This window comes from Pteropus medius, unplaced genomic scaffold, assembly GCF_902729225.1.
Source record: "Pteropus medius unplaced genomic scaffold, Ma_sr-lr_union100, whole genome shotgun sequence".
In the NCBI taxonomy this organism is placed as follows: Eukaryota; Metazoa; Chordata; class Mammalia; order Chiroptera; family Pteropodidae; genus Pteropus; species Pteropus medius.
This window is the reverse complement of record NW_024342474.1, coordinates 6,301,031-6,312,440: the sequence shown is the minus strand read 5'-3', so window position 1 is coordinate 6,312,440 and position 11,410 is coordinate 6,301,031. Positions and strand designations below refer to the sequence as shown.

The window sequence follows — 11,410 nt, the reverse complement described above, 5'->3', positions numbered from 1 at the left end:
GGACTTTTAAACTGTTATGTGAGATTCCCCATATTTTGGTAGCAAAAAGAATAAAATAGTAATTCAAAAAAATAGATGATTAACATGTACTAGACCTTATATTTTATGAATTTCTTAATCAGATACCTTCCTTGGTGATTATGGATCATAAACATTTCTGTGTTAAAGGAGGATTTGGTGCAGGATTATCATATCATCAGATCATGTTTGATAATCTCTTAAACAAGGGGTAAATATTAAGCGTTTATGTAAGATGTAGAGCTACATGGGTGTCAAAGAAACATAATTATAATCCAGCTGCAAGATGAAACACTGTAAACTGAAAGAATGGGCTTACCTTAGTCTAGGTGGTATGTCCAACACTCCTCCCACCTGCAGAGGATGATGGCGAAAGCCAGGCTCTGTAGAAGGTGCTTCAGATACTGACTTGGAGAGGGCATTTGCTCTCTTTAGTTCCCTCTCCTCTCACCGTTTCACATTCCAGTCAGGCAGGACTGGATAGAAACTGCAGGGCTTTATGCAGTAGCATATTTAAGGTGCTTTAAAATCTTATATCAGTCTCTGACTAAAATATGCTACATGAACTGACCCAAACAAAAGGAATGTAACGTCCACTGACCTTTTTGGTTTTCTAGGAAAAGGAGGACTTGCAGTAATTAACTTATTCTTTTTTTGTTTATTCTGAGGTGTTTTATTTCTACAAGCAAATTAAGGTTCATTGAAAATAAAAGCTGTTTTTGTTACATGTTTTTAAAGCTAAACATTTCCATCTCTCCCGAGAAAACGTCTCTGAACCTAAATGCCTAAAACAGCATAAAATTGGATAAAAAGTGTTCATGGCTTTGAATACCATATCTTAAAATTTTCTCTTGATTTTTCCTCAGACAACTACTTTAAATAACACTTTTTAAAGGCTTTGAGAATTTTCTTTTTTTCTCCTACTTGATGAGACTCCATTTTAGTAACAGGAAAAAAAAAAAAAAGGATTTGAAATGAAGCATTAGCCTGAGATAACTTACCTCCCACTTGCCTCCAGAGCAACTTGGATTTCCGATTCTTTGAGGTCAGTGATTTGGGGAACCAGTAAAAGAGTCGGGCTATTCTTCTGAAGGTCTTGTTAAAGTCACTTCTTATGGCCATAGCTAGAACTACGAGTGTTCCAGAATGACAGAACGCATGGATGAGGAAAACACAGTAACACCCACATATGACACTTTAGCTGTGAACTCGTTTTCAGCCAGTATGTCTGGGGACCACCTGTTAGCCCTAAATCCCCTTTCCCTGTCACTCCTTTGGTTTGTCCTTTAGACCTTAGCCCTTATAACTAGAAACTGTATTAATAGATGTTCCTTCTAAAGAAAGAGTTTTTAAGCTTCAAAAAATCTAACCCAATGCCACACTTGATAATTTTTAAGCACAGATAACCTCCCGCCTCACCATCCTTCTTCATAAAAACCCAGTTACTTTCAGACGAGCAAAGTAACCAGTATCCACTAACTCAGCATCCAACAGAATTATCAATAGTAATTCGAAGGATGTAGTGGTGATTAACAAGTTACTTGATTCCACTTGCTTTGTACATTTTTCACTGGAAAAATGATATATATTTTAAACCTTAGCAGGACTTTACCAATCTCCCTTCCCAATTCGACTGATTCTTGTAAGTCGAGAAATGTATAAAAGAACAAGATTTTTTGCAGATCCCGGTTTGGTCTTTAACCCTTTGTTGAACATTTACCTAGATTTTAACATTATTGTAAATTATTTGGGCAGACACCAATGTTTAGTTGCCTACTATGCAAATGGAACTGAGGTTCTCATCATCACCCCTGAAACTATGTCCAACAATTGGTCCCTTGTGCATTCTCTTTATGTTAAAAGAAAATAAACTTATTCGTAGCCTGCTTAAGCTTGATGTAAATATTTGTGCTGGGCTTTTACATGTCATATTAAATTTTTTGAACCAATTTACACTCTAAAAAAGCCCAAAGGATATCATTACCAGTTTTAATTTCCAGGTTCAATGCTTTTTTCTATTTCATCTTCAGTATTTCTAAGGAATTTGGACTTTGAGTCTTCTTAAAAGTGACAAGTGAAGAGGAAGTCCAAGTAAAACAACAGTATTAAGACTTTTCCAGATACTTTTGTCTGCTAAAACAAGAGTTAAGACTTCTTTGTTTTCTTTGCAGTGGTATTGCCCCAGAACTTCTATTTTTAAAATTTGAGTTTAACTGTAATCTTCCTCAAAGACAAAGCACAATGTGTAAAATGCACTTCTGAATGGGGTGAAATCAGAAGTGACTAGCTCTGGTTGTGGCTGTGATTCTGAAGGGAGGATACACTTTTGACGTTTCAGTTGAGATTGCTTATGCCTACTGATACCCCTTCTTAATTCTAGATAACATACTTATTTTTAGCACAGAACACAAGGAGTAGTGTTTATTGCTTTAAAAAATAACGGGAAAACAAAAGAAATTCAGGATTATTGTAATTTTTTCTGGATTATTTACTAATGAAATATTCTATTTTTAAGGAAATACTTTAAGGAAAAGATTATATCTAAGAGACATTCTGATTGATACAGTGGAATGAAGTCTATAAGCCACTTATATCGTATTTGGTAATTTCAAAAAAAAAAATTGAAGCCAGAACTTTAAAAGATGTTATAGGATTATTTTTCACATTTCTCCTCGAACCTCTAATTCCTTTTTTATTACCTTGAAAATGCTCCATTTTTTCACATACTTCACACTTTTACTAATTTTTATTTCTTCTACTGTTAGAACTATAACCTCTCTTATATAGAGTTAACTCCGCTAATTTTTCTATTTGTTACATATACCATTTTTTATACCATTAATCCTCATCTTTTGGCAATATATCTCGATATTAAGAAAAAAGCTACGAAACTAGAGATGCAACTTATTTTAAAGCTAATTTCACTTAAATCGTCATTCTGAAAATTAGGTTAGCACACTGATTTCACGTGTTTATTGACTTAAGATGTTTTAAATGAGGATGTATTTTTGAGGGTAAAATATCGAAATCGAAATTGCTTGGTTTCCATATTACTATAATTACTAAAAATTAATAAAGGAAACCTCAACTAAAAATTGGAGTTAGGAAGGCCTGTAGAGTGAGCTCTCATGCCCTACTACTCATCCATTAATTATTCCAAACAGACAGAGACCTACCTTGCTTCTCCAACAGGAAGTGTTATCTACTTTACTAACCCAGCAGGAGGAAGATTTTCTTCTTGCTCAGCAACAAACTCAGCTAACAGAAGACGCCACAGCTCAGCCAATGAGACGCCACTGTCACCCCGAATACTTTTTTTCTCCCATGAATTTTCACTTTTTTTTGCTAATGACTCCCTTGGTTCACATTTTGTATAACTTACTCAGAGTATCTCTCTGCTTGCTAGATGAAATGCTGCCCAATTCATGAATTAATAAAGCCAATTAGATCTTCAAATTTACTCAGTTAAATTTTGTTTTTTAACATGAGGAATAAAACAGTAAGTCTTGACCAATACAAATGTGGAATAGAATCGTTTTTACCAATATAACTTATAAAAATACAATCCCCACAGTAAAGGTTTGTTTATTGGTGTTCTTTTCTAGGGGCACCGAAATAAAAACTAAATCTGCAAATATAGTAACTTATCACATGATTTAAGCAAAATTATACCTAATGTTCAGGGATGTAAACATTTAAATGATACAATTAAAGACATGTACATTAGACAAATAGAAAATTAAAATTGAGAGGGGTTAAACTTCTCCTTGTCTCACATGCTCTCAGAGTAAACAGGTATTTAAAAAAGAGCATAATTTTATTTATATAAGTCATTCAACCCATGAATTTATTTCTATGTATATGTATATGTGACACTTAAAATTCCTCACCACAATAATTCATCAATTTGAGATTTCAAATAAAATTCTAATTCGTTTTTAGTTTTACAATGTTCATGATAGTCAAATTTATTTACTCTTTAGGACATAACTTTATGATATACAGGTTTATATAATCACACTTCGATAATCTGATAAATCAAAAGATCAAAACCAAAACAATTCCTTTGGATGAAATTTCTTGCTGAGCATAATCTTTTAGTCTAGAACTCTGGGTAGAGTTTTCAGAGAATGTTGTCCTTGGATTTGTATAGCATAAATTTACGAAAGAATTTCTACTAAACTTGGAATTAATGGGTTTAGAAGAGATAAAAATTGTTCCTAAATCCAATATCCTGAGATTAATTTACCATCACCACCCATATTATTTCTTTCAAAAGCTAACTCTTATTCTTCAAACTGTTGTACACAGAAAAATACAAATCTTTACATTAAAATTGAGAAATTTATTGATATTTTTTCATGAAGTAGGCACAACTAAAGAAGAAATATACAGCTTAAAACAGTTGAAATGATCCTAAAATTTTTTTGACTATTTTAGACTTATGACCAAAGTAAAAGTGAATAGTTTTAAATAATTAAATCACTTTAAAAATCTTTGCTCAATAATTTCTCTGAACGTAAACAGATATGAGGATAACTGGGATCTGGGCACCTTGTAAAATGAAATAATGCCACTTTATCCTTCTAAAAAAAATTGTGATCCTAGTAAAACAGTGGTTCGGTTCTGCTCGCCACCCATAGAAGCCACCTCTCCATTCTACCACTTACAAACATATCCACTATCAGTCTTCCAGTTTGTAAGGATGCCAATTTTTGTTCCATTTAAAAATGTTACAGTAGGCAGTCAGAGATATATGACTTAGCCTTCCACAGAAGAGTAAAGGATCAGTATATCTCAACATAACAGTCATGGCTTTCTTCTAGTGCTCACTGAGGTCAAATGTCCTCATATAATTATATAATAAATGTTAAAAGGTAAAATTCTATCTTAACAGCAGCCAAAAATTTATATATTTTTATGTATTTACAATATTGTACATATTTACAAGACCACACAAATACTGAATTGTAGAAACAAGAGACCACTTATAGGCATTCGTTTAATGCCTCAGTATTATTTTCTTGTGCAAACTGAAACTCTTCTCAAACTTCTTAGAGAGCTAAAGGCAGTCAACATTGCGAAGGCCACCATCCATGGTTAGAGAGCCAAACCTAAAAACACAGAAGAAAAAAGGAATCTCAAAAGATTTTTATTTGGCCTCCAACATTTTAAAGAAGACTATAGAATATTTTTCAGAGGAATAAACTGTTATTTTTAAAGAGTTTAAGCAACAATGTATTTACTATTTCTTACTGAAACATGGTGGTATTATAAATATATGAAAAAAAAATACAATTTGGTGGCTTAGAAAGACTATTTAAAAGAAAATGAGGAGTGATATAATCCAGAAAGTGTTAGGAAGAACTGGTAATTTCCTTTTGGTGGGATGGGATTTACGAGAAAAGATGTGGATTTGGGAGTAAGTGTGACATACTAAACGGATAATAAGGAATGAAACCTTGCTAGAATAGTTTGCTATTTTAGGGAGTAATGGGAAATAAAGTTGGGTGAACAGGCTGGGGTGGACTATTATATTCTTTGAATTCAAGTACGAATTTAGACTTGACCTTTTAGATAGCAGGAATGTAGATATTTTTGAGCCAAGGGAGTGGCATGATATGACCAGTATTTGGGAATATTATTTTGGCTGCAATATCCAGATGGAAGAGCCTGGAGTTAAGGAAATAGGTGGTAGTTTATTACCATAGCTTACATGTGAGGGGGCAAGGAGAGCTGAATGAGACTGATGAAGTGAAATATGGAAACATTTTGAAAGATTACCAAACTTGGTGAAAGGGAGTAAAGTAACTGTCTAAAATAATTTATGTTCATAAAATATAATTTATGTTCAAGGGAGTGGGAGAAAGTTCTCACCGAAGAGGATAAGAAAATTAGAAGGGAAAATGAGTTGAGAAGGATGATAGTAAGTGATTTTTGACAGAAAAAAATCTGAAGAGATAGTGAGATATCCACATGGAAACAATGCACAAGACCTGGCTTCTGTTACTAGTTCTGGCACAGATCCTTAAGTAGTCATTTAACAGTTCAGTTATGATTATGCCACATCGTATCACCCATATATTGTCAAATAAACCTACAAATAAAACAGGAGGAACTGACTTATTGGACATGCTTTGAGAAGTGGGATTTTATTCCATAAGGCATAAATAATTCAGTATAAAAGTTTGTTAAAGCATATTTTAATAATCTCTTCTACTAGCTGATCTTCAGCCTTACTTAGGATTTAGCTAAAGTTCTATAAATTGGATACTATAAAAAGATAAATAATTTCAATGAGGTTGCTATAAACCAAAAGGAAAAAAGATTTTAAAACCTAATAGGCAGTCAGAGGAAAAAAAATTGAACGAACATATAAAAAGATGCTTGACATCATTATTAACCAAAGAAATTCAAATTAAAACAAGATGATCAGTTTTTACTAAATAAATCAGTAAACATTTAAAAAACTGGTAACATTTGGCATTAAAGAAAGCATAGTCTTTTTCTGTTTGGGACTACAGCAATACACAGCTTTTAAAGAATTAACAACACCTATCAAAATTTAAATGTGCATATCCTTTGACCCAACAATGCCCTCAAAAATTCTTACACAAGTACATGAAGATATACATACAAGTATATAATTATGAAAAATTAGAAACAATTTAAATGCCAAACAAATAGGGATGTATTAAATAGATATGGTGGACCCGTACATTGGAATATTAAGTAACTGTTAAAAGTAAGAAAAATAGAGCTATATGTATGGACTTGAAAAAGTACCCTTGACATATATAGCCTTGAGACTAAACCAGTATGAACAGAATGATTCCATTCTTATAAAACACACATGTACAACAAACTATTAATAGTGACTACTTCTGCAGGGTGGGGGAGGGGCAAGAGAAAGGGCAGGTAAAATCTTTAATTCCAAATTTTTACAATTATATATTGTTTCAAATGTTTTTATAATTCATTAAGTTAAAAATATGTAATATTTTAGAAGTCTCATACTTCAGAACTTTCTGTACATAGCTCAAAAATCATATCAGGACTTTCTGACAGTGAATCTTTCCAAGCTTTAGATAATAGGTATAGTGGGAGAAAGATTTTATGAAGAGATAGGAGGCTGGGTTCTAGAGGCAGCTCATCTTCTCAGGGTATAAACTTCAATACTTGTAGACCATGGATAAAGACTATCTGCTCTACTACTGTGTAAGGCTGGAATGCATGTTAAGTGAGATAATCCAGCGTGAAAGTGCCCTGCAAATGTGCAAAACATTATAAAAATGTTAAATATTTTTATTAGCATTTTAGGGGTTAGAGAACCCACAGTGGAACACCTAGGGGATTGAAAGAGAAGGGTTCTAGTCTATCAGAGAGCCAAACATGATTTAACTTCTCTGAAGAAGCAGGGTGAGGAAACAGCCATCTCAAAGTGGCTTTATTGGCTCTGTACATTTCCCTGATCTATTAAGATTCTATAAATGAGCAGACACCCAGCTTCTCAAAGAACTGCATTTACAGATGGCACTCACATGCAAAGCAGTTTGCAGAAGGCTCTGTAAGTTAACTAGCACCAATCAGACTGCAGGCATCTTATAAGCAACTCAATTCCAAAATTGAAAAATTATAATTCTAATGAGAAAATGTTATGAAAAATATGCACAAGATTTTTATTTTCACAAATTAACTCAAAATAAGCAAATAATTTTATTAACCAGTGCTTCTAGAAAATGGAATCAATCATAGTTGACTTGTCTTTATCCAATGGCCCCAAACAAAAGACACCACGGAAGTCACAAAATGTAAGAGATATAAAGAACCCTTATACTTTGTGACTTTATATCCCTTCCCACTGCTTACTCTATTGACACAGGAAGACAGAGAGATACAAATATAGATATATATGTACTTGACTGCATATAAAATCACAAGGCAGAATGATATCTGCATTAACTCACCTTTCTAAAATATGATTATTTTCAGCAAGTTCTTTAACAACCCCTTCCATTTCTTCCTTTAATTTCTTCATACTATACATAAAAAATAAAGAAAAATAAGCATCTCTGCTCAAAAAAGTATGCAAATGTCTCAGAATTATATTTATATTGTTTTAATTCTCTGGATTGAATTAAGTTACTAAATAATATTAGCAAACGTATTCACAAATATCAAAAATTTCAATATAAAAGATCAAGATCACAAACTGAAATACAAACAAATGGAAACATCATAGTTACCAAATAACAAATTTCTTACCCAAGAGTCATTTCTACTAATGTGTTAGAACATGGATAAATTGGAGTCATGGCATGTTTGATTCCACTGGAGGCTGCAATCATTTTCTGAGGCAAAGTTTCTTGTAACTAAAATATCAAAAGACCCCACATTAATCACAGAACAAAGTACCTACTACAGATCTTAAATCAGCCTTTTACAGCTTTAAGTTTTAATTTCAAAGCTATCAATGATACAATAGTTAAAACAATACTCTTTTGAAAAAACATTTCTTATAGATAACAAAAGAATGGTCTATCAGATGTTTTCAATTGTAAAACATCTAATTTCTTAAAATTTGGCTTAAAATACATATCACAGATGGGCAAGTAGAGTTCATACAGGCACATTATGTCCTATTTTTCCCTTCTCAATCATAAGCAAATATAAACTGAGAAGATTTTTAATTTTTCCTAATAGGAAGAAAATTTTTTTTTAGATACTTTTGATAGATGTACCTCATTAGTATAGTCTTGATACTTTGATACTTCTTCTTCAATATCAAAACATTGATTAGCTAGGGACAATAACTGTTTCCTAAGATGAAGCATCTTTCTGAAAACCAAAAAGAATTGATTAATAAGCTGTCTAATGAAGTATTATTCATACTTAATATATACAATACACACTAAATTGCATATTGTGCAGTCAATCACTAAATCACCGCCCCCAAAAAAGTTGACCTACCTCACCCATTCTTCTGACTTATTCAAAAATGCCTCATACTTTTTAACACATTCATCTGTAAAGTGGGTCATGGCTTTTGTTGCATGGTAATAGAGTTTTTGCCTGTAATTTAGAAATAATCAGAGGATTAAACCAATGTCACTGTTTCTATTTCCAATATTTAAAAATTTTCACATATATGAAATCTGTTTCCTGTAATGACTGTTGTGACTGAAGAATATTTACAGCAGGAAGCCAAAGGTTTCTAAGATAGACATAGCAGTGAGAAGAGAATGAGAAAGGAGAATAGTCAAAAAATGTTTATTGAATGACATTAAGGTTAAGAAGGTGGTTAAGTGTGTCCTTGCCTATGTTCTCTATTTTCTGTCCTGTAATAGAAGCACATGAGGCAGAAGAAGCCTGCTCCCTCATTCTCCCATCTCAGTAACCTCTCAACCAGAGGTCAGATGAATGAGCCTCAAATGAGTACACACATAATAATAATTGTATAAAGCCAAGATTAAAATGTATTTTAACTGTAATTAATTTTAACTTTAAGAATCATATTAATAACATAACCAAAAATAATTATTAAACATAACCTAGACACTTACTTATCAAATTTGTGGATCTGTTCTTCATTATAAGCCAGTCCTAAAAATCAGAATATATATTATTTTTGTAAACGCGGAATTATAAAATTGTGCACAATATTTTTTTCTTCTGAGATTATTACTTTGGAAAGTCTAAGAGTTTAAAGCAGATATCACAAACTTGTGACCCACAGGTTAGATATAGCTCCCAAATGCTTTTATTTGGTCTGTACAGTGTTAGTGTTAAAAAGAAAAATTAACTGCCAACATTTAAAATCAAATATTTCTAATATCTGGGCTACAAATTAAGTGAATCTGAGTAGTGGACCTCCCATTTAGATGGGGTATCCATCCCTTCTCCACTTCTCCTCAACTCCATTGGCCAATCTCATTCCTGTTATGTGCCTGGCCTCTAGAAGTTTTAGAGTTCATTACCCCTGATTTAACATATTCAAATGGTTAGTTTTAAAAATAACATTAACCTCTTTCCTGACAAAATTAAATCTCTGAAATAAATAACTTAAGCAACCACCCTTACGAATATACTAAATTAATTCAACTGAATTACAACTAGGGCTGATTTATTAGATTAACAAATGACAAATTTTACTTACTACGTTCTGCTTTGTCTTTTTTGAACTGATAGTAAATCTCTGTGATGTAATTTAACAGGACTTGTAGCTTTTCCACACTATTTAAGGAAGAAAAACCCAAATAAATTAACTGAGTCAATGTGAAAAAGAACATTTAATAATAAGAGCAGAAACTACCAATAAAGTTTTAACCTACTGCCTATCTTTTGGATGAGTGCCTTCTTGATGGGCCCACGTATCCGCCAGCAATCCACCTGGAGATAATCTGCTTTCGATATCCTGAAGACTGGTTTCTATTGTTCCCTGAGAACTGGAAAGCTAAATAAAACCAATGGCTTCAGATGCAGATTACCAAAAGTCAGAAATGATCATCACAATGCCAAGAGAGTCTAAAGTCTGAATCAATTTCTCTTACAGATTACAATTCAAAGTCAGAATAATTACTTTAATCTTTAAATGAAAGGATAGTTCCTTATGTTGATTTCCACCAAGAGTATGGTATGACAATAAAATATGAGACTAACTAGTATTAATACATTTTTAAAAAATTTCTTACATTAGATATCCTTTTTAAAAAACATACAAAATCCTTTTAATCTTGTTTTTAAATATTAAACTTCTGGGTTTTTTAGCTGTAAAATATGGTTAGTATTCTATCTCATAGAGTTATAAAACTCAAATAGGAGAACCATTGGCATAGTTTCAAGTATAAAATGTAGGTGTGCAAGATTGTGTTCGATTTGTTCAGAGGCCAAAGAAAAATAATTCCTCTTAAAACAGAAAGTGAAACCTCATCTAAGATCCTGCTCATTTTAAGTTTAGTAAATTTATCACTTATCTACCACAGAACTAAGTAGTTGTAAAACTTTTAAAGAAAGGATAAAGGTTAGACTTAAAGGATAAATATGTCTAAATATTTTAAGGGTCCTAATACGTACTATTACTTTTCAATTAAAGTTTTAAGTGGTGGTTTACAATGCCACTAGCAACAAATTAGGGTGCCCTTGTTATTACACTCTTGTCAGCACTGGACCAGCAGCCTTAGCCTCACTTGTTAGACATGCATATTTGGGGTCCCTACCTGTCGAATCAGAACTCTGATTCAGCCTTGCTAATTTGAAAGGAAAAAACAGTATCTTACTGTTATTGTAATATGCAATTTTCTATTGCTACTGTGAACTTTTTTTCAGGAGTTTCATTAGATCTATTCACTTTTAAATCATTTTTAAGTGTTCTTTGTCTATTTACTACAGATTT

The 11,410-nt window shown here is 32.4% G+C and overlaps 1 protein-coding gene across 1 annotated transcript in view; it reads right to left on the bottom strand.

Moving 5' to 3' along the window:
- Positions 1-4,342: 4,342 nt before the first annotated feature.
- The window catches only part of TBK1 (TANK binding kinase 1), a 37,689-nt gene continuing 30,621 nt past the window's right edge, over positions 4,343-11,410 (bottom strand). The window contains exons 14-21 of the mRNA XM_039865908.1: positions 10,350-10,471; positions 10,175-10,251; positions 9,582-9,621; positions 8,989-9,090; positions 8,760-8,856; positions 8,284-8,390; positions 7,986-8,057; positions 4,343-5,132 (exon numbers count right to left, since the gene is read on the bottom strand). Of these exons, the coding sequence (XP_039721842.1) occupies positions 5,081-5,132; positions 7,986-8,057; positions 8,284-8,390; positions 8,760-8,856; positions 8,989-9,090; positions 9,582-9,621; positions 10,175-10,251; positions 10,350-10,471 (669 nt within the window). The 3' untranslated portion in view covers positions 4,343-5,080. The remainder of the gene's footprint in view (positions 5,133-7,985; positions 8,058-8,283; positions 8,391-8,759; positions 8,857-8,988; positions 9,091-9,581; positions 9,622-10,174; positions 10,252-10,349; positions 10,472-11,410) is intronic.